Source organism: Fulmarus glacialis, unplaced genomic scaffold (genome assembly GCF_000690835.1).
Source record: "Fulmarus glacialis isolate BGI_N327 unplaced genomic scaffold, ASM69083v1 scaffold38831, whole genome shotgun sequence".
Classification (NCBI taxonomy): domain Eukaryota; kingdom Metazoa; phylum Chordata; class Aves; order Procellariiformes; family Procellariidae; genus Fulmarus; species Fulmarus glacialis.
The window spans coordinates 50,697-74,674 of NW_009194141.1; the positions used below are offsets into that span (position 1 = coordinate 50,697).

Consider the following 23,978-nt stretch of genomic DNA (forward strand, 5'->3'; position numbering starts at 1 on the left):
GTTTGCGCGGTCGTGGTATGAACTGCTATATTTTTATTTGAGGGTGATTTGAATTTTGTGAATTTCATGAAGATGTATGAAACTAGTATAGGAATATGATTTGTACTTCCGGAAGAGAAGAAAAAGAAACAAAACAAAACAAAACATTTCTATTTGCTTTTGGATTTTTTTTTTTAACATGTACAGAGAGAGATCTATTGATCAAATATCAAGTTATCAGTTACTTTAACTGACACTAGGGCTTCTAACACTTCAAAACTTATGTTTTGAGCCAGATGTCAACTGATTAAGTTTTGGAATTTGGAAAAAGTTGGAGCCCTTCTTTAGTATCTTGGAGCAGGTGGAAATACATCTCAGTATTGGCACTAGAATACTGTGGTCTTTACGTACATTTCCATTCTCCGTGAAAGCATTTATATTCAGAGGCTTTAAAGGAATTTTCCTTTAAATTATAAGCTATTTTAATGTGGTTTAATATATTTTAGAGATTGAGAAAAACAAAGCCTGGTTTCACTTAACCCTTCATTTGTGACCTGTAGGCTTAAGTGGAAAATAAGCCTTGTACCCAAAGTGAACTTTCCTGTTTTTCAGCTTCTTGTTTCTCTACAAAACAAAGAAATCAAGTGGGTAGAATTTAGAAATGACATACAGACAATGTTTTGGCTCCAATACCAGTATTCAAAACAAGAGGCCTGCTTAAGCAGTTTGACATTGGTATTTCATTTCTTTAGCTAAACTGTACCTCCCTCAGAGATTTGTACCTGATTTTGACCATACCTGAAAAGACACTCCACCTGAACCTGCAAATCCCAATCAACAAGAACAGATTGTTAGCTTTCCTCCTCATTGTGTGACACCTCACAATAATTAGTTAGCAATTAGTGGCTTAAAATTGCAAAAGAAGCTTTGGTATGGGATTATTTTTTTAAAAACCTTATTCTAGCCTTGTCTTTTTTTAAAGTTTTCAGCCCCCACTGTAATGTCTGACTTCAGAGTTTAATCTACTGCAGTGCCTTAAACCAAGGCTCTTGTGCTTTTTACTAGAGTAGTTGCAAAATTGTGACTACACAGATATTAAAAACCCTAATGCAGATAACGCTTTTGCTTCTGTTAAATATGTGAGTATCCAGAGCTGCAGCTTAACACAGTTTTTATGCTAAGTGGAACTTTCTATAGAAAAAGATTGTGTTTAATCAAGGAATTAAGGTTTCGTTGAAAAGCAACCCGTTTCGTTTCTTCTCTTAGCTTTTATGGTATTTAATCTGACATTTTCAGTAGGTGCCAATGATTTTCTTATTTGTTTTTCTCCTAATTAAATTAATCTAATAAGTGGCATTATTTTAATATTACTTTAGAGAAATCCCCATTTTGTTTTGTCTGCCATTTAAAAATACCTTGGAATGAAATGGTTCACAGAAAGATTTACAAAAAGCCACTTTTTCAGACTCAGAAGTGTGATAAAAAGTTTAATGAAAATGTTTAGTTTAAGTCATGCGTACATTGAACTTAAAATACATATTCACAGCCATTTGTTTGAAATTAACCATATGGTTTCATAACCAACATTATGTTCTGTCTGCTGATTATTCTGCTTTTCAAAATGATGCTCCTATTTATGGATGGAAGCTCAGAATGGGATTAGTTCTACACTGTTAAGTTGGCAGTTGATAAAGATGTAGCTAGTGATCTTCATTTGCTTCTTAGACCTTAGTCCATCTAACTCCTTTTAATAACTGGAGCAGAGAGTTCTGTGGGGTGACTTCTGTCAGTGCTCAGGGACTACAGAAATCCTTGTCTGGTTTAAAAAAAAAAGTCTCATGAGCTATGAAGGATGGTGGGGTGGTAACTGAGCACAAAGATAATCAGGAATGTCAGAGGGAAAAGTAGCTTCAGGCCTAGCTAGAGAGAAAATATCACCTGCCTTCCACCTCACATACCTACAAAAGTAAAATAAAGGAAGACATAGGTCTACAAATAGAGCAATATTAAAACAGAGAGACAGAATACTGTTGCTCATATTTTAAAGTCTTTCCATTTGAATTAAGAAGCCAAATGGGGTTTTTTTGGCAGTGCCAGTTTAAATAGAAGGCTTATTTTTAAGGGCAAAGTTCATCAAAATAGCATGATGCAATTTTTCTTTCTCATTTATAAGGGCTATTTTTTTGATGCTAGAAAACTTATTTACTCTTAACGCATGTGAGTTCAAGAATAGATGTGAGTTCAAGAATAAATGCTTCTTTGCAAAGTTCTTTTTCTGGTCAGTTTTACTTAGGTTTTGGCATTTCCAGAAGGCAAACAAGCTGCCAAATCACCATTCTTTTCCAACTCTTTGCTACTGACACATTTTGCCTTTTAACCAGTAGTTATAGAAAAATGTTTGAAAGTTCAGAGATCATGTTGAAACACCTATTAATTTGATTGAGAGGTGGAAAAAGAAACTAGGGACTGCATCTCTTGGTTTTTAACTTTGAGTTGTCATCAGGTTTAGAATATTAACTTATTTTAAGTAAAATATGGGTTGTCACTTCTGCAGTTCTCTTTAAAATATAATTCCTAACAAACTAACATTGTTAATAGAGGGTGTCATGAGATAATATAACAAGTTCTTTCAAACTCATGCTTCTGTGCACTTGAATATACTTGGCATTATAAATGAGCAACTCTATATCAAATGTATATATTAGGCTTTCTTTTCGATTTTTCAGATTGAAAATATATAAAACACAAAAAAATCAAAACAAGACAAACATCTGTAATGCATTTGGTAACCACAATGCTGAACATACTTTTTGAGTTTATTAGCTCAGTAAGGAATAAGTTGTTATGGTAATTTCTGTAGAGAAGTTAAAGTGTGTTACGTATTAATAACAAACAATAGATTTGTTCACTCTGCATGGGTGGGCCAAACTGAAAGCATAATTAAAGCATGGTTTTGTGGAGAATCAAGGAATGGTTTTAAATATAATTGCAATTTGCAAATAAAACATTAACGGTGATTTGCTTTAAAGTCACTAGATATTCCCAGGACCAAATCCTTTCACTTGTGACCAGTGAGAGTTTATTTTGAGTAACAATAGCATTATCGCGCCGCCGGTTGATCATAAAACTTGTAAACAGTTGTAAAATCTGGAGAAGTTTTAGGTGAAATGGATTTGCGTTTTCTGCACAGAGGGCAGAGAGCCCATGCCAGGGATGCACGAGGCAACCACAGAGGTCCCGCTGCAGAATCACGGTATCAGTCGAGTTAAAGTCATATTTTTCAGTGTTACTGGTAAGTGTTATAGTACAGGATTAGAGAGTTGCTGAAGTTAAACTGAACAAGTGGATGTTGCATTTAATACATCAAATAATCTCTCTTGAAAAGCAATTCCTCCAGTTTGTATTCTGGTATGTATGTTAGGCATGGTATTGATGGTGTACTCGCTTAATTTCTTCTTTAAGGATCCACCCACCTCTGTGTCTCTTGGCCTGCGAATGGAAGAGATGATTTTCAATTTGGCGGACACGCATCTATTCTTTAACGATTTAGAAGTAAGTGTTCATTCTTTGAAAACACATAGAGGTGATTTAATATTTGTCTCTTTTTACGTGTTATCAAATGGTTTGACAATTATTTTTGGTTTCACAGTTTTAATATGGAAACATTTAGAAAATATCTGTATAATTCAGTCATTTGGATATATAATAATATCTACACTAAATGTCTGCACTGGCATTCGAAGGTTACAATAGTTTAAATGGTAGGATTTGTCCTTACAGGTCTTAGTATTTATGACCACAGTAGACAAGTTTTAGAAGTGGATACACCAAAAGCATCTATAAACATTAGAATTCAATAGTCTGCACAGACCATTAAATATTAAACTTCAGCTTCTATAAACAGTTAATGGCTGGGTACAGATTTCTGACTTACATTCCACTGTGGGCAAGCATTACCTTAAACCCAAGGGAAATCATTAATGTTGTATACGCTGTCCATCTCAGTGGCCTGTTACCGGGGGTCCTCCGCCTTCCCTGGCGGCAGGTACGATTTGTTACACGCTAGGGTTTCTCTGCCTCTCCCTTGTGGCGTGCAGTGAGGAGCTGGTGTTGGCATGCCAAGGGCTTTTTCAGCCTACGTAGGCTATGGTTTGGCGACGCTTTTGAGATCGTTCTAAAACTATTTGAACTGCTGAAAGAGACTGTCACCATAATGCCTGGCTGTTTCATCTTAAAAGGGAAAAAAGCAATTTCTGATCATGTTTTAATAACATGAAAACATGAAAACAGTCAGATTTCTTTCCCATCATAATGAAGACAGCTGTTTATTTAAAATCCAACTGTTAAGCAAGCTTGTGGTGGGGCTGCCAACACACATTAATCATCAAGTTGTTGTTTTGCTAGATTTTAGAATAGTGTGTTATTCCAGACAGGCAAAAGAATCTAAAAGATTCAAATGCAACTTTTGCTGATCAAAGTTAATTGGCAGCAATTGGCCTTTAAATATTTCCTGATGTTTCCCTTTTCAAAATCAAGCAAAATACACCTTATTTAATAGATGAGCCAAAATCATTTGAAAAATGCCAGTGTGTGATAGACCTCAAATGTGGTTTGTCCAACATCTGTCCTATATTTTGATTTCTTTTCATCTAAAAAGAAACCACTCACAGATGATTTGGCATCTTAGAATGTAATGAAATTATTTAAATGTGCCTTATTTTTTCTTCCATTCCTTAGTGGAGTATTTATTTTTTATACTTACAATAAAATAGATGATTTCTTTAAATTCTGAAGTAGTGTTTTCTTTCATTAAGGTATCTCTATGTAAAGATATGATTGTTTTGGATATAAGAAACACCATTAGTGAGTTGCATGTATAGGACTGATTTTTCAGATTTGTAGAAAAGTGTAACAATGCTAGTTATTTTCCAAATCTGTTTCTGATTTCTGGTTATATTTCATTTTATCTGGAGCAGAAGGAGAAAGTACTACTGTATGTTACCAGCACATTCAATAAAGTTCAGTGTGTTTTCATTTGCTGTGCATAGCCAGATACTTAGTAGACTTGTAGCTACTTCTTCATACATGATTGTCAGCGTCAATGACTTTAATGGAAGTTAATCAACTGCATCTTAGGGATACTAGATTATCTTCTGCTAATGGGCGTGTTACAGCCTTACAGTACAGCATAGCAGTTTATTCGCTGAAGAACTTTGAAGCTGTGTATGAAAAAAATACTGATCCAGGTGGTTCACGGAAGCAGAGGAGCTCCCTGGATGAGCTCGGTTCCTTGCATTTCCCCCATAACAAGCCAGTTTATCTTGCGTCTCTAAACTCAAGTGTAATAGTCTGTGTCTATACCCTAGTCTGTCTTCTTCATGCACAGAGGCACTTAGGAGTGAGCAGTTGTGTTCATGTCCTTGTACATGAGCTCTAAGACCTTATTTCTGAGGAACATGAGCTCCGATCTGAAAGATCATGGTCTGTCCAAGGGAGAGGAGAGCTTGTTCAGCGGTGCAGGGGAGTGGGTTTGTGCTTGTGGATTGCCATAGAGAAGTCTTCAGAGAAGTACACAGGAAGGGGGTGTAAGAAATCCTCTACTTTGTGGGACGCAGCACGTAAGGACTAGACCTGGCCACGGACTGAGGCTTTTAGTTCACCAGAAATTTCAGGTTTTTTGAGCCATGTCGCAGACACATGGTGTTTTTGAAGGAACTCCTGGAGCCGCAGTTTGTCGTTCTTGTGAGAGTCACCATTATTTGCAGGGCCTGCCTGGTTCCCAAGGCCTGCGACCTTGGGGCAGATTCCTCTCATCCATCTCAGAAACTCAAAGTCCTCACTTGGTGGTGTGGAAGTTCAGGCTGCCCTACAGCTTGACAGGCTTCCATGAAAACTGCAGGCAATTTGGCTTGGCTGTGCCTCAGGCTCAAAGCATCTGTTCTTGCTGATGAAGGACTGAGTCTGGAAGATCTAGTGGTGACCCTGCTCAGGCCTAAGCTTTCCAATTCATGTGCATAAGCATCTGGGCTGTTAGGAATCGAGAATTTTGTAGGCAACATTGCCAGCAAGCCGCAGAGCTTGGGCATCCTTGCCCAGAAACAGTATGAAGACAGGCAAAGCTGGATTTGGAACATGTTTAACCCGCAGTGTAGACATGTCTTTGGGTCTAGGCATAATTCAAAGCGGGAACCTGAAAGCTGATGCTCTCCAGCTCACCCAGGCTCAGAGGGAACCCTTCCTGGCATATAGAGAGGCTGGGTTTACGGGCAGGCAATCATCTGTCATAATTTTGGCCTATGATGCACATTTTTCCAGATACCACAAGTTAATGTTTTTTAATAAAAATCTTCTTTTCATCCGATGCGTTCCAGAAAGCTCTAATCAGAACAACTCTCTTGTCATCCAAGTTGGGGGGAAAGTATTTTGTCTTCTTATAAACCGCTGAAGACTGATTTAACATTTTGAATGCAAAGGGCCGAATTGCAGCAGTGATCCCCGAAGCACTGCTTGATTTGTGTATGACCAAACAGGCTTTTTCAAAGCTCAACCTAGAGATTTTTTTAATGTTATTAGGTTAAATTCTAAACTTTAGCAGTCATTTTTTAGTCTGTATAAACTGAATCAATACCAATGCGTATCAGTTGCAAACTAGTTTACCCATCCTAATTTAGTAGGGGATACAGCCAGGTAAATGAATTCCTATATGTTGCTCTTTATGTACTACTACTAATAATAATGGTATTTGTAATTGGCATTTTTCAAACTCAATGAAAAAATTCAGTCAGATCTCACCATCTAGCTCTGAAGTCAGTATTCGATTTATGAATGGGTGAGCTGCACTTAGATTTACAGTTAGTTACTGCACCCTCATGTACTAGTTCTTAGTTTATTGCTTTGGGAAAAAGTAAGAGAGATGGCTTATTTCCTTCATTTTGCACAGATTTATTTGGAGTAATTAATTCCGAATTGATATAATAGCAAATAATTTCAGATCTTGAAGGAAAATTTCTTAAACAGCATGTTAAAGGGGTATGACAAGCTTTTTAAGATCCTGAAAGGAAAATATTAATGTTTACTAATGTATAATTTGATCTAAGTACCATCATAAACAATGTTTTCTTGCATTAATAGTAATTTCATAATGAAATTATAGAAGTATACTAGGCCAAACAGTAGAAAATAGTGCAGTATTCTCAAAATTTAGATTCCAAAATCTGCATTTGGGCTTCAAAATAGGAAGTTTAGGTTTTCAGTATTGAAAATTTTCATTTAAATATCTCATACTCTGTTCTATAGTAGAATTTTAATTGCATGCAGGAGGGAATAACTACATTGATGTAGTGCTCTCGAGAGAACCAGAGTTATCTCATCAGAAGAGAATGTGCGATTTTACATGCTGATTGTGTTGTGATAGGGATAATAAGGTATAATATTTTAATGGTGTAGGGAGCAATTACACATATTAGGTATTTTAAGATGTATGCTCCAGTGTTTTAGGGAAATCAGCAACTTGATGATAGGACTGAAACGTGACATCTACCTATCTGCATCTTTAAAGATTGCATATATTTACATATTTATGTAACATATGTATGTAACATATTTACTGACCCTCTTAAAAGATTAATTTATTCATTTCTTTGGCATATCAGGTGCATATTATAACTAGGTATGTTAAAGGAATAATTGCTGGTAGTGAATGATTATGAACATCCTATTTTATAAAGTTAGTTCAGTGCTTTGCAAACTATTCTAAAATGGTGCCATCTCATTAGAGCAGTTCCTTTAGATATATTTACTGAAGGTGCAAATGTCACTTATGAAGCCTTTTTTTTTTTTTTAATCTTACCTAACACTTTTTAAAGAATAAGATACACTTTTTTTTTTTTTGGTCTGTGTTGAATTCTATTGAAGTAATTAAAATCAAATTAATTTGTAGTTTTATTTCTTTTTTTTTTCTTTTAGACTTTTTATTTTTGCTTGTTCATTTCAGGTTTTTGGTGTGGGCTTTTGTGGGGGGGTTCAAAATAAGGTTATATATATTATGAATATAAAAAAAAATAATTTTGACACCTCTGAGAAATGCAATAATGCATAAGGGCACAGTAATGATGATTAGTATTAATTTTTCTTCCATCAGTGAAGAATATATAATGCACACTCATGGCTTCACAATTCACTTTTGTTTGTGGAGTCTCTATATGCAAAGTGATGATATGTGTATGGGAGTCATTTATAATGAACAGCAGTGTGGTATGAGTTTTTCAGCTATGTTAGTTGATGTATTTCTCCTAACAATAAATGCTATCAGGTGCATAAAGCAGTAACTTTGGTTCTTTGGGGAAAAAAAAGAAAAATAGTTAGTTCTAACAATTAGGAATGCTGACCTTGATTAATTTCTCCTCAGATTCTTACTTAAAATCCACCTGGATGTATATCAATGTGTTCCTGATGAAAATTCAGAGCATAGTCTCTTCTGTGTGTCAAAAAGAGCTGCATAATTCCTTTATGATTACAAGTATGGTATTACTTCAGATTAGTGAACCTTTAAGGCATCACATTAGCATATTACTATGCACGGACCCCTCTGAAAAGCTGCCAGCTTTAGTGTTGCATGTGATTTCCGTAAGATGTAGCTCTGTCTGTAACCACGGCTGGCTGGAGCGGCAGCCCGGGCAGGCGGGGGCCGCGGTGGTCGCTTCCCACCGCCAGCTACCGGGCAGCACCTTTGCTCCTCTGTCCTGCCTGCCTGCTGCCGGCAGGGTTGGCCGGTCCTCCCACGCCGAGGAGCAGCACAAGAGCAGCCATCTGCATTGCTCTAACTCTCCTGCCTCTTCACTCCGTTAAATAATGTTAGATTAATACAGAAACATTTTACAAATCCTACTCTTTACACATATGGGAAGGTACCCGGCTCTCATGAAAAATCGAGATACTGACTTACATAGATGCATCTTTTCACAGTTTAAAGCAAGGAATAAACCGCATTTACATCTTTGCACTCTTACGGTCTGTGTTTGCCCTGTAAACCTCCTCCCCCCACCCACATGGCAATAAATCCTTCCAGGACTCCTACTAGTCTGTAACTGCTAGCTTGGATTTACTCAGATCTAGAAGTTGATAGGGAGAAATTAACTGCCAGGTATTTTTTATGAAAACTGCCCTTTGTGGATTGTTTCCTGCATAATTTACTGTGTGGATATGCCTGCTCTCCTTGGTTGTAGCTCCCAGTCATCGGACTATCAGTATTTATCAACACTACCTCTCCCTTGCAAGCGCAAGGCTGTGTGGAGGGCAGCTTTTCTACTTGAAATGTGACTGGGATACCCAGCAGTATGCAGAGCCCTTCTATTTCCTAAACAAATGTAACGGACCTCTAAGGCCCACGTTGGAACGCAGACTTTCATGGCCCTAAAGCAGATGGTGATACCTTCTGTACTAACACCGGGCACTAAAGGGATTGCTCCAAGAAGAGTTGCTCCTGGGAGATGGTAGTGAGAGCTCAGGCCTAAGAAAGGGAACAACAAAACCCCAGCACAGCAACTGTGAAGCCTGATCACAGAGCAAAACTTCTCCAGCATTAGTCCCTCTTTGGCCTTTGCCTTCAATTCTTACAGGTGAAACTAGGCTGCCTCCCTGCTGCTGGAAGCAAATGCACCATATAAATCACTTCTAGGCCTCAAGGAGACCTTTTCTTCATGACAGGGACATATATTCTTCTTTTCATCAGCCTGAGAATTTTCTCCTTTGTAGGTCTCGGTAACACCGCAGGAGACTAAGTGACTTTCCTCCCAGGTCCTTCAGTGACCGTGCACACAGCTGTCCCCAGCGTACCACGCAGTGCCCTGTAGGAATGCCTTTGAAGCAATACAGCCATATGTTCTGTTTCTTTAATCTGAAGGAGAAAGGGAAACTATTTCCCCTCAGACCTTGATATTTTAATATGCCACAGACTTAGGCTGGTAACTTTTAGCACGGTAGCACTCTGAAGCATGATTTGGGATCGTGGGCATTATGATAATACACATTATTGAATAATAACATTCAGCAGACTTATTGTGTGCAGGTTACTGCGCATCTCAAAGAACCATGACCACTGTAGGATAAAATGCTCCTCTTTCTGAAAGCATTTTAGCACATCTGGTCCTAGAGTCAAGTAATCGAACAAGTGAACTGCTTGGATGCAAGCCAGCCCATAAGTGCAGGCTTTGAGCAAGCTCCAGAGCAAGCTGAGAGAGCAGGTTGGCCACTGTTAGCAGTGTGGAAGTCCATCACTTATTCTCTCACACCTTGTGGAAATGTCGTAAAGCCAGCTTTGGGCAGGTGTGACGGGTATGATGTTGCCTAGATTTAAACTTCACTAAGTTGTATGTAGGTCCAGTCAGTGATGGCAGCTGGGGGAGCTGCAGAGGCATAGCCAGGCAGACCAAGGAAGTGGAGAAGGAGGATTATGAAAACACTATCACCGGAGAGAAAAGCTTGCTCAACTTCTCTGCATAGAAAAAATCATATCAAGATCATTTTGTGTCTCAAGCCATGCTCCAAGCTCAGAACATTTACAGGGTAGGGCTTTGCTGGCATTATGTACTAATCAGTTGTCTGGTGAACGTATTTTACATATATATTTGTGTAGAATGAAGTGACATGAGGTCCATTTACATATATATTTGTGTAGAAGGAAGTGACACAAGGTAGCCACTACTTTATAATTCCTGGTCAGTGTGCCTTAGTCTCCTCATCTACAGATGAGGATGATGGTGGTGATAAGGACGGTATCTACAGATACAAGGATGATAATTCTGTCATAAAGTACTCAAGAGGGAAAAGACACAGCTAAAACTGGTGATTGTAGTAGTTGTTATTGTGTACAGTTGTAGCTGGCTTTCTACCAATGCTTCAGCTTGGTCGCTTTAATGTCTTGATCCTCAGGAACATCCTGACATGAATGCTCTACTCTGCTGACACAATTAGAAAATGAGTGTCTTCAAACAACTTTAAAAAAAAAAAGAACAAAAAAACATTGCAAATAGTCATCCAAGAAAACTTTCCAGTTTTCCATTGTATTTGCTAATTTGTTTTCTACTGTTCTTTTTATTTTGGATGAATTTTGTAAGTTGTAATTGTTCTAGTTTGAGTTATTCATACATTTCAATTACAGTCCGTTTCTTAAAAGCACAGAAAATAAAAAAGAAAACAACACTTAGAGCAGAAGGCCATTGGTCATCACTAATCATTGCAGTGTTTCAGGTGTCTGTATTTATGAGCTAGTAACCAGTATGAACTCCATGTAGTCTACTGTTTGGTACTAGGGCTTCTTTTTGTGATGCCTAGATTTTGCTGTAGTACAAATGAGCTAAAGAGTAGGCAGGCATGATTTGTGAAGAAATACATTGACACGCAAATTGCCCAGTATAGTAAAGAGCATTTCCTGGAATCATAGAATGGTTTGGGTTGGAAGGGACCTTTAAAGATCATCTAGTCCAACCACACTGCCTTGGACAGGGACATCTTTCACTAGATCAGGTTGCTCAAAGCCCCGTCCAACCTGACTTTGAACGCTTCCAGGGATGGGGCATGCACAACTTCTCTGGGCAACCTGTTCCGGTGTCTCGCCACCCTCATCGTAAAGAATTTCTTCCTTATGCCCAATCTAAACCTACCCTCTTTCAGTTTAAAACCGCTACCCCTTATCCCTTGTCCTATCGCTACAGGCCTTGGTAAAAAATCTCCCTCCATTTTTCTTATAAGCCCCCTTTATATATTGAAAAGCCACAATAAGGTTTCTCCAGGGACTTGCCTTCTTCAGGCTGAACAACCCCAACTCTTTCAGCGTTTCTTCATAGGAGAGGCGTTTCATCCCTCTGGCCATTTTTGTGGCCCTCCTCTGGACCCGCTCCAACAGGTCCATGTCTTTCTTGTGCTGGGGACCCCAGAGCTGGACGCAGTACTCCAGGTGGGGTTCCACCAGAGCGGACTCGAGGGGGCGAATCACCTCCTTCAACCTGCTGGCCATGCTTTTTATGCAGCCCAGGATAGGACTGGCTTTCTGGGCTGCAAGTGCAAATTGCTGGCTCATGTCCAATTTTTTATCCACTGGTATCCCCAAGTCCTTCTCTGCAGGGCTGCTCTAAATCAGTTCACCACTGTACTAATCAGTATCAGCCTGTACTGATAATGGTGATTGTCCTAACCCAGGTGCAGGACCTTGCACTTGGCTTTGTTGAACTTCATGAGGTTCACATTGGCCCATTCCTCAAGCCTGTCAAGGTCCCTCTGGATGGCATCCCATTTGTCAGTGGCGTACATGCTAGTGAAAGAAGATTTGTGATAGACAGCAAGCTAACTTTTAGAGGTATTAAATCCATCTCCAAGATGGTACCCTAAAGTAATTTCTATCTGATAACATGTCTACATACTCTCCCAAATTGCACATTCAGAGGTGTTCCTGCCGGTGACAGAATTAAAGTTCTTGTCCCCTTTCCAGGAAATAAAATACCAAATGCTGACATACTTTTCATGGTAACAATTGTACCTGCCCGTTACAGCTAGGTTCTGCAGAGCCTGAAATATCAGATTTCAGGATCGGCCAGTACAGGAGATAGTGTATTGAAGGGCAGCGGTAAGGTACCTGGAAGTCATTGTAATATCTGCATCAAAGTAATATATAGGCAGGGTCTGTAACTGGAATTACAGCTCTACCCCAGGTATGGCAGCTTTAATTGCAACAGAAACCTTCGTGTTTTGCTGCAGTGGCAGGCTCTGAAGGGTAACATAAAAATTGCTGTATAATGAATGACATGAGGCAGCGCTTTGAAAATTCTCTTATAACCAATACTGAAACAATATAGTTGTTCTAAAAACCTGTCTAAGGCTTGATGGAAATTAAGAGATGCAAAACTCACTGTAAGAAATTTAACAGACTGAGAAGTTTGCAATCTATTTTCATGCTTCTGCTGTCAATCCATTAGCAGATTTCAGAACACTGGCTTATGTTATATTGCTGACACATATAAACACCTGCCCTTACTGAATTTTTACTTTTGAGGGGTTGCAAAATCCCTGATACGTGCCACAGAGCTCTTCTGCCAATGCAGATCGTGCCTTAAGCACAGATGCGATACACTGCTTGATGGTTCAGCATGTTAGATCCAAAACTAGGTAATGATATGATTCATCCTGAAGGCCTCTTAGTGCCAGAATTGTCATTTCAGATTTGAATAGGCTCTTTTTATTATTTAAATTATCCCAGAAGTCTGAAATAATAGAACAGTGATGCCAAATGAATGAGTAGTTGATACTAATGGTAAAAGCAGTTAATGTTGCTATCAATTAATGTATTGCTTTCCATTTATTCTTGCATAGAGAGGCTTCTCTTTGGCTTTTAATATTTCATGGAGCTGATGTGAACAAAGTGTTTTTTACATTTTCTTTAAATATTATGGATACCACTGAACAAAAGCTTATCTACTACTACAGTTGTAAATACTGTAGTTATGACTCATTCATAAGTTTGCAAAGTAATCCATTATTAATTTATAACCTAAAAATCTAAAAAATTTCACAAATTCAAATTAACATTCCTGAGCAGTAGATTTTGTGTTTTGGTCTCTGATTAAGCTGACAGATGTGTAAAATCTCATACAGCCAGTCACGTCCCTGGTGCAGCTGTAGATGCTGAAGAGTGCAAGTTATTCCAGCTAAGATCAACATTAATTTACACTCAAATATCTTTCCCAGCCCACCCTTTCTGTTCATGTAATGCAGTTATTTTGTGCCGATTCCACCACTTTGAGGCAAACCATGTTTTTTCCTCACTGGACTCTTCCAATGCAAAACCCAGAAGATAAACTGAAGAGAATATAGTAGTCACCTTCTTTAAAAAAATTCTTTCCTTGTTGATTTGGGTACCATTTTAAACCACAAATCTCAGATTTGCGTTATTCAGGTTGGTGGTTTAAGTGGATTAGTCTCTGAAAATCATGTACCTTTTATTTTAGGAAAGCTAGGCGAAACTAAGTGTCATCCTTACGTGCCATTTTGCAGGATGAGAGCACGTTAGCCAATCCTCACATAAGTATAAAGATTTGAAACCACAGCGTAAGCATCTTAGCGGTATGCATGGTAGGTAGTTCTATCAACGTCTTCAGCCTAGGTTTAATTTTATCACGAATTTACAATGTTATCAGTGCCGTTGTCTGGTATCTTGAGAGCCATCATGCAGTTTGTGCTGGTGTGGTTACATGTGACTGCTATGTAGTTTAAATTTAAAAAAAATATGCACGCACATGTATTTTAAACAGATCTCTGTGTGCTCGGGTTTTTGTAGGAATCATATTAAAATGTTGCTACAGGGAGAAAAATTAAGAAGTGTCTTTCATTCATTTTGTTTTAAAAGCACGAAAGGAGTGCTTGAAGTTGGTTCCCAAAATGTTTGAGTTTCACAGTCTCAGGAGATTTCTACTGTTTCAGTGTGGTTACAATAAGGCCTCTATGTGAATTTCATCCAGTTCAATGGTCTAATGAAACTTTAAAGAAAGGGGGAGGGGATTATTCCCTTTACTCATTGCAGTATCACTTTTATTTTTCTGTGTTTTAAAGTAAAATTTGACTGCTGTTAATTGTATTTTTAAAATTTGTCTTTAGATATGGTCAAGAAGCTGGGTGATTCTGTAGTGGACTAAAGCGATCTTAATGTGTGCTGTTAAAGCATGAGGATTTAATGAGGATTTTAAAAAGTGTAAATGAAAAGCTTGACAAAAGAAACAATGAGGTATTGAAGGAACGGAGTATTTGGGGTTTTTTTTTTTCCAAGATCCTTGTCCAGTCGGAACAGGGCAGCCCAGGCACTTTCTGAACGTTACCTGCAGTACTATATGCGGTCGGGAGATGATAGTTCTTACATGTTCACTGACAGCAGAGTACGGTCTGCTGACATGAGTACTGAGCTCAGCTGAAATATTATTGCCACAAGAAAGATCAGCTATATCTAAGCAAATGATCCCTTCTGAACTGTAGAAAATCACTTCAATCAGTTGAAAGGTCTCCTCTTTTTCTTCTGCATATTTGTGTAACTCACATTGTGAATGTAAAGTATGGATACACAGGGGAATAACGCCTTCCCCAACGTGGGTAGGCAAGGGGGAGAGCCAACTGTAGCAGCAGCTATAACTCAAGTAAGAGGTTTTCTAAGAATTTTCTCACACTGAAAAGTTTAAAAATACAAGTCAAATATTTCAATTAATTTATTGGAACAAAATGTGTATATTTGTCTTAAAGATGTGTTTACAAGTCCAAAACTCCCATTATGGCCTTGGTCAAATGAATAAAGCATAAATCAAGCCATAATTACCTACAAATAAGGGCTGACAAACAGAACAAAAAAGACAGTGAAAACATACACCGACTTTTTGTGTTCCATCACTTTAATACATTCAGACAGAAATTTGAATACAAGCAACCTCTGACTCCCAAACTGTCAAGAGGGCTGACTAACAAAACTAATGTCTCTTTCCTGAATCTAATCTTCACTAGTTTGGTGTTTAACAAAGCAAATATAATGACTTACAGAAGTATCTTCCACAAAAAATCATAAAGGAAACAGGGTTTTTTTTTAATTGTTCCATTATATTGTAAATTCATACATCTTTCCTTTCCATAGGAAGGTAGGAAAAATAGAGAGGAAAAAAATTTCGTATGACTAAATTTTTAGTTTATAATCAAAACCACACTCAAGCTAATGTGTTATTTCATGTATTGCGAAAGAGTCTGTAATTTTAAATACAACATTGTATATTAACGAAAAAAGCCGAATACTGCTTGGTTGATTCCAATTCAGGCTTCTTTTTTTTTCTTTTCTTTTTAGTTAAAAGAAGTTCTGTGAAAAAATAATTTTAAAAACTTGCCAACAACAAAAATGCTTTTACTAAAGCATTAAATCAGCAGTGTGGTAATACAGCTTTTATGTATAAACTTCATATGGTCATGCAAAGGGTTAAGCTATGTGATTTCAGGATAAAAGGTTTCCTGAGTTGACTATTATTCCTATGGTCTGCCAACAACTTTGCAATAAATGGAATGATTTTTATGGGAATGTGGTTATTCACAGCAAGACTACAGTTGGTGTCAGTATGAAAAATTCTTCTTTAGTAGATTCTCTCAGCAGGGATAACAGATCTGAAAGAAAGGCAAAAAGTAGTTACAGAGAACTCTGGCTGGTGTTGGTGACAAATTATGTTTACAAAATGATGGGGTAACCCATTGAAAAAGAAGAAATCAGAACAACAGTAAATCAGTCTTGCTCCTCTAAGTACTGCTGTTCCAAAACAAGTTACTTGTGATTGCGTGTATTGTTTAATGGCTCCCATTTCTCTTGTCCATAAAGCAAGTGAGACTTCTAGGCTTTCAGTTGCAGGGGTGTGAAATAATGCTTCAGAAATCAGTAAAATTACTGCAAAGTTATACCATTGTCCTTGAGATAACATAAAATATTCGTAGGTATGAATTAAAATAATTCAGGAGAAAAGAGAAAAATTTTCTCCTTTGATTAGATTTTAATATTATTTTATAATTATTAGTTATAATTGTAATATTTATAATTTTTGTTATTTCTTAGTATCACTTGTCTATTTTTTACTTTATGTTTTTTGAAATAATATTATTGGAAGAAAAGTGATGGAGAATGCATTAATATATTAATGAACTTAGTTGGTATTAATAGTTACTGCATTTAGGTTCAGTTTGTGATAAGCTTTCAGAATGCTTAAAAGATTAAACCATTGATTAAGTCTGCAGCACCGCTGTTAGAGCTGGTATTATCTTCCAGTCAAGATGAGGAGTAAAGTTACATAGAATTTAATAGATTCTCTCCAAACCATACAGCAACTTTATGGGTTTTAATTGTTCGATCATTCATAAAGAAAGTTGTTGGAGGATGGAGGGGTTTGTTACTATTTTGGTTGGGATTTTTTTTTTAAAGCAATAGGTAGCAGCTGTTTAAGAGGTAAACACAGCAGCTTTGAGTGCTTCCTGCTCTTTGTTTCCCTCATGCACAATTACCCCTGTTCTATTTAAAACATTTCATTTGCGAACTGGTCTCAGAGCATTGCAAGACCTCGCGTAGCATTATGGCATATGAATTTCCTTTGTTGTGCTGGGATCACCGATGATGTACCAACAAGGAAGAAAATCAAGCTAGCTGTGTCCATGTCAGGAAAAAAAAAATATTTATGCAGTACAGAGCAACAGTGTTGTTGATAGGTGGAGGTTAACCTCTCTTGAGGTAAAGGGGTGGGTTTACTGACCCAAAAGTAAATATTGACTAAGATGATGCCAGTGAAAATAAATTTCTTAAGAACATTACATTTCACATCCTCTCCAACCAGAAAAATAGATGTGCATTCTTTAATATGCTAAGAAATATTTCCTCACTAGAATATTTAAAAACCAATCTATGAAAGAAATACTTTTTGTTTGAAAATAGTTTTCAAAAGAGTGTGATAGTTAAAGATGCAGCTGAAAGCAGAATCCGCTCTTGGTGATTGTTGAATGTAATCATTCGTGTTGGTCATGTGAATGTTTTTTGCTGGCAATACAAAAATTGAGAATGTAACAGTCCAGCTTTTCATAAAGTGATGGGTTTTGCCAGCTGACCTTCATTCAGCAATGAGCAATGGACAGAAGTTCATGTTCAGACCACTAGGTCTGGTTCTACTGCTGTGAGAAATAGCTGTTTTCCTTGAGGCCCCTATCTGATTTGGGCAGAGTTAGTCTGATTTGGCTGTGACTGGAGGATGGATCCTGGAAAGTCTTAATGAACCTTTGGCCCTTTACTTCCTAATTGGTTAGCTGGAGGTTGAATAAGAAACAACTGTAGTCACTTATTACAAAAACAGGTAGAAAAAAGGACTGTGGAACATACTGAAAATAGATTTCTGGGCCATCAAACTCAAAAAAATAAGCAATTACAGGAAAGGCTGTTGAATAGCCTTACTCCTGGTGAGATACAAGGGGTGGTTGCAGGGAGAGGAAAACTTCAGACAGAGCTGGCTGAATTATCTCTCTCCCACCCCCAAATACCGTAAGGATGGCAGCTGAACTAATCCCTGGTCACCAGAGTAGAGTCATCCAGGGCACTACAGAGGAGTATCTATTAAAAAATGCCTTTTCTCATTTGGCTGAAATAAGAGTGCACCTCCTCCTGAATTTGTAATGTCTGTGACAGGAACCTCCCAACCAGACTGTGGCTAGGTATGCTTTATGAGAAGCCCGTGATTCAACTTCTGGTAGTTCACCTTCAGCAACAGAGAGTTCTGGGAAAGCCGAATGTGATTGTTCCAAAAGCTTCAGTAGAGCTTTTTTTAATAGCACTACATTTATTTGTAGATGTAAACATAATTTTTAAGGTCCTTTAAGTTCTATGAAGAGTAGGAGAGTTCACTTTCTAATGAACCAGTCAACAATTGTGGACTCCCTTAGAGCAGGCATCACAGCAGTTATCTTAGCACATTGAGACTGAGACATAAAGCCCATCTATTTGCATTTAGTTTTCCACAGTAGCAATCCAGGAACAGCTCAGTTTCGCTGCAGGAAGGAAGGAAAGAAAGGAAAGGAAATACAAATCTTTTTAAGGAATTTTCCCTGATATGTATATGAGGGAATGACTGGAAATAGTTTCTCATCTACGTGATACTACAACCATGGGTGACTTGCAGAAAGCTCATCAAGTTCCACTTCGTGAATGTGGGACTAAATTACACTGCGCATGTAGCTGTAGGTAAATGAACAGAAATGCAAAACAAAGTCTTTATTCATAGGCAGAACTGTGGCTTTGCTGGTGTGTGCAAAACCCAGCTAAAAGCTTCGACCCATCCAAAATGCATGATGCCTGGCTGTTGTGGAATGTGCTGCTGTGGTTTGTGAGTGTTAGAGGTATGTAGAATAATAAATACCTCCTTAGCTTACTTGAGAAGATCATTCCTATAGGCTTATGCAACTTATTAACCATTTAACTTCTTTCATGTGGCCAATGATAAGTACCTTCATACTAGGTGCCACTGAAAATAGACCCTATATGATTTCCTTTCTCAAGAAAATCAGTCTTTGCACACATACAGCTCAGCTGAAATATACGGGAGCCTACCAAGCTTGTAGCATCACTTTATCACTTTATTTACCTTCCTGGTGTGTCTCCCTTTCTCTAAATATAAGGCTGTAAAATGGCACAAAAACTCTTGCCTATCCAGCTGGCACTCCTAGAGCTCTGGCAAAGCAGATACTTGTCCTCTGCTCCAGCTGGGCAAGGCAGCGGTGCCTCCACTCACTCCCTACTTCTGCTACTGAGCAGCGGCATAGGGGTCAACATCTGCCCCATAACATTGAGGGGGGAAAGAAAAGGAAGGAGAAGAATGCAAAGTGTTGTGCAATGGTCTTCAGTCTGCCCATAGGAGCAAAATTTTTAGCTATCTGTACCGGCAAGGTTAGCAGAGAGAATTTTAATCCTAGTCTTTGTCCCATTAGCAGATAATTACAAGGATGGGAGACTCGCTAGCCCAAAGCGTTGTCGCTTTCATTCAAACACATGCATTTAGGAGATGATCAACAGCACCAAGGCACAGCAAGTTTAAATGAATTGGTTGCGCAGGACTGAAAAAGAGACCTTACATCTTTTTGTGAAAATTTCCATGTGAACCACAAGAGCACTGTCATTTCCTGAGATATGAGACATTGTTTTCAGGCTTTTATGGAAAAATCATTCTTTTCATAAGTTTAATTTTGAAATTGTTTAAAATTTAAATATATTTGAACAACCTTTAGTGTATAGTTTCAATAAAATGTGTATGTTCCTAAAGGTATACTTTCAAGTTAATACGTTTGGGAATAATTCATGACATGCTGACCAGGTTCATGGCTTTTGTTACTTCTTTAAACACATTCATATTTTATTTTCACTGGCTTTCATTAGTCATAGAATTTTTTTCTTTTTATAAAAGTATATATCCACAGATAACATGAATCATGTTGTAAAGAAGGTATTTACAATGTGAAGTGCTGAACTTCTAAAATAAAGTGAATTTGACATTTTGAACTTAACACTGTCCTTTCCAGGAGTGACACAGACTCTTTAAACAAATAAATTTGAGTTGTATTTAGCCGTTTCTGTCTATGGGTAAAATTCTTTCTCTGACACCCTCCTCTTCCCTTCTTTTTTCCTGCAAAATATACAGAAATAGAATAATAAATTATTTTGCCAGAGTTGTAGCAAGAATTGATTGTTAGAGAGGGACTCCAAAACCATTCCCTGAGTAAGATCATGCATTACAGAAATAGTTTTATGTTTTATCTTGTCTGAACAACCAAAATGTAATGAGCGTATTCGGAAAGATAGGAAGTATCTCTGAACTGGAACCTGATCAACAAATCTACACCCTAAAGCAAGTGAGAAAGCTCTGGGGTTTGGAGGACTGCACTTATTGTGATTGTCCTGAGCTCTGCTGACCCTGTGCTAGAGGTATGATTTTACATTTTGGTCTTCCTTTTCAATAGAAAGATTTCAATGTATCGAGTAATATATACCGAGACACTATCAGTTCTTGAAATATCTACTTCATGATGCGTATGAGGTAAAAAGAACTAGCAAAATAGAGTTTTCTTTTGCTGTGGGAATGTAACTGTCATGTTACAGTTGCTATATAGATACTTCTTTAGGTCATATTTTATTTTAAATTGGATTCTTCCAGTTACAAGGTGCAGCTGAAATGAAAATGTAAACCTTGATTTTAGTGTAGCTACTTCAGTAAACACAAGTTGCAGAATAAGATCTGTATTTATTTTGGAACAAACACTGTTTACTTTAGGAGTATCGTATTTAATCCAAATGCACTTGTTTGTGTGAACAAGCAAAATAGGATTTTAATCACTTTTTCTATTAGAAAAGAATGACATCCATTGTGCGTTCTAAAAGGGTTACGTGTTCGGTGCAGAGAGTGCTCCTAAGTCATTGGCTATGAAAATGAGTTTGTTAAATAATTTTAGTCCTTAGTCCTCAGTGTTTATAATAGCTAATAGCCTATATAGCTAATAGCCTTAAATTTATTTTTTTGTTTTGATGTGCTATTTTAACAGTAAAAGGTGGGGTTTGGGTTTTTGTTGTGATTTTTTTTTTTTTTTTTACACTATAAGCTTCTCTTTATAATCTTAAGTTTAAAATGGGAGTGTTTTGAAAGCCTTCACAGCCTGATTTAATTCCTTGACTGTTCATCCACAAATTGTCAGACTGAATGAAGTGGATTTCAAGAACTCTCTTTGTTCTTCATATCCTGTGTCTGACCCACAGGTAATCTGCACCTTTTTTCTTCAGCGCCGAATAATTGTGGTGGGAAAGAAGAGAAAATGTTAGGGTCACAAAGTGCAGGCTAGACAGAGATGACAGGTCCTGCCAATTGAGTGCCAGTATTGAGAACCTGCGAACCGTAGTCTCTGCTTTTTCACATGGATTTGCGCTGTATGTTTACAGGCACTCCGCGATGATGGGTTAGGAAGTTCAGCACTTCAGCCTTTATTGCCTCGGCTTGAAAGGAAGTGCAGAGGTTTTTGTATATTTAGCAAGTACAGTAGAGGAGCATTTGGCACAGGCCGTGCACATATATATGAGATATAGGTGTGTTGTTCTATGTAATGTCAATTTTCTAACCTGTATGCATACTAGAGATTTTGCTATCCTTCTACTCAAGTGAAAAACAGAGATTTACTTGTCAAGTTTAATGACTACTATTAAATAATGTTGGGATCCTTGCATGTTATTTTTCTAAATTTAGAATAGAGACTAGTTGGAGCAATCTGCTTTTTATTTTGCAGGAAGATAATCACAGCTATAAGTAAAAAGGTGTAGAAACCAACAGATTTATAAAGAAAAATGGTCATTCACAAACTAGCTTTGGAATATGCAATTGTTGCTTGGAAAAACATTCCTTGACAATCTGTAAGCCTATGTTTCCCAAAGAAGCACGTCGTGATGGCTTATAGAAGTGATGAGTATTTGTGGAGCATATAATAATCTGAAAGGGTATGTATCTTAAAGGGTATATATCTTATTTCTGGAAAAGACATAAACAGAGATACTGCTGTCATAAAAAGCTGCATAAAAAACACAGCAGTGTACACTAGAGGATTTTTTTTTTTTAAATTAAGGTTTTTTTCAGATACATCACATTATTAAGGATTGCAGCTTTAACTTGTTTTGCCAGATCTGTTCTCACATGTACATGACCAAATTTCTCTACTGTTCAGTAGGGAAAATGAAAGCAGTGGATATAATTGCGTAATGACAGATATGAGAGGAACAGAGAATCCCAGCAATCATTTCCTGTGAGTTGGCCAGCTTCCAGGCTGTCTCAATGGGCACGCTGATGTAAAGGCAAAATGAAAATAGCTTGTTCTGAAGGGTGGTTGTTGGTTTGGTTTTCTTCCCCTCTCTCATTTGACTTTGCAGACTAAGGTATTGAAACAATTAGTTGACAGCGTGGTGTTAGTTTTCTCACGGTAAATTAAGAAGATTAACCAAATGTGGAAATATATTTTAGCTATAATCAGCAGATTTGGAACTGTAATGCTTCGGCATCCTCTGAGGTTATGTTCATAATATTATTCACATTATTCCTTTTCATAATGTGCAAACTTGTCCAGAGTTATCTTACACTCAGTGTTTATTCAAAGACAGCAGAATTATTAGATTTATTTTTGTTAGTTTTGTAACACAGAAATGTAGATGATCAGCATGCTAGCCGTTACATCACTCCACTTGGCATGTAGTATTGGCACAGATAAGAGGAACTCTTGTAACAGCCTGAATCTCTTTTTTTTATTATTATTAATTTTCCTACAGTAAATTGAGTAGTGAGGCATATTTTACGTAATTATGGCAGAAGTGCACAACGACGGGTGGTAGCAAAGGAGCAAAGTAATATAAATATTTGCAGAACATTTCTGCCGTAACTTAATGCTTTGCATATGAATCTTTGTGAAGATCCTAAGTTAGTTTAAAGGAATGATTCCAGAAGACTACATAGGTCCAGGCATTTTAAGAGCTGTGAGTGATGACTGTGGAGCATCTCTGGGAGTTTTTGGCTCACCATAGAAAAACAGAAAAGAGAAGGAGCAAAAGTTAGCAGGAAGGAGTTAGCAAATGCTTTGGGAATGGAGGAGGGAGAAGACACAAGCTTTCCATGTACAAGTCTTAGGCTAGACTCATCTCGTCATTCATTTTCGATTGTTGTTTTTCTTTGGCTTACTGCATTTCACTGGAGACATATTTTCACCTACCAAATGATTGCAGCAGTTTTACAGAGCTCCTGCAAGCACGTATCTGCTGCTGCTTCAAGGCCCAAAGCCGAGCTGATGGAAGGGAATGTAGAAACAAGTCTCAGTTACTCCATGCAATGTCTTTTGGTTTAATTGAGCTGCTGCAGGAGATTTGTTTCAATGTAAGCTGCCAGTTGTGGCACTGGAAGGTCTGAGGGACACAAACACATGGATCCATGCAAGCCAGCTGTGTGAGAAGACAGCAAAGGACAGCATGGACCGTAACTTCTTAAACTACTATAGGTAGATTCGCTGAGTTACACATGCTGACACTCTCATTTTCCCTTTGGCTAATTGGTAAGTCCACAGACAATCCCCAATATCACCATTGACATCGTAGCTTTGAATATGCTTTGAGCATGTTACTAATGTTTTATATCACCTATCTAGCGTCCTCCCTCATCCAAACTTGCACTTTAAAGGTATATAAGAAATGTCTCCTTTTTCTCCCTTGACAATAGCTTTTGCTGGGGTCTCCCTCCTACAGGCTTTTAAATCCTCCTGCATTTCACAACTTGCTGTCTTTCGTGCTGCCGTTCCTGAACTGCTCTCTCCCTTTGCAGAAGATGAATTTTCTCTCTGCCTCGAATTCTTTCTTAAAATGTAATTCTCCGTGAAGCCTTTTGAACAAACCTCCCCAGCTT

The 23,978-nt window shown here is 37.7% G+C and overlaps 1 protein-coding gene across 1 annotated transcript in view; it reads left to right on the top strand.

Moving 5' to 3' along the window:
* EYA1 (EYA transcriptional coactivator and phosphatase 1) overlaps positions 1–23,978 on the top strand; it is a gene marked incomplete at its 3' end in the record, with an annotated part of 76,783 nt that overhangs the window by 45,379 nt on the left and 7,426 nt on the right. The window contains exon 12 of the mRNA XM_009587674.1: positions 3,442–3,531. Within this exon, the coding sequence (XP_009585969.1) occupies positions 3,442–3,531 (90 nt within the window). The remainder of the gene's footprint in view (positions 1–3,441; positions 3,532–23,978) is intronic.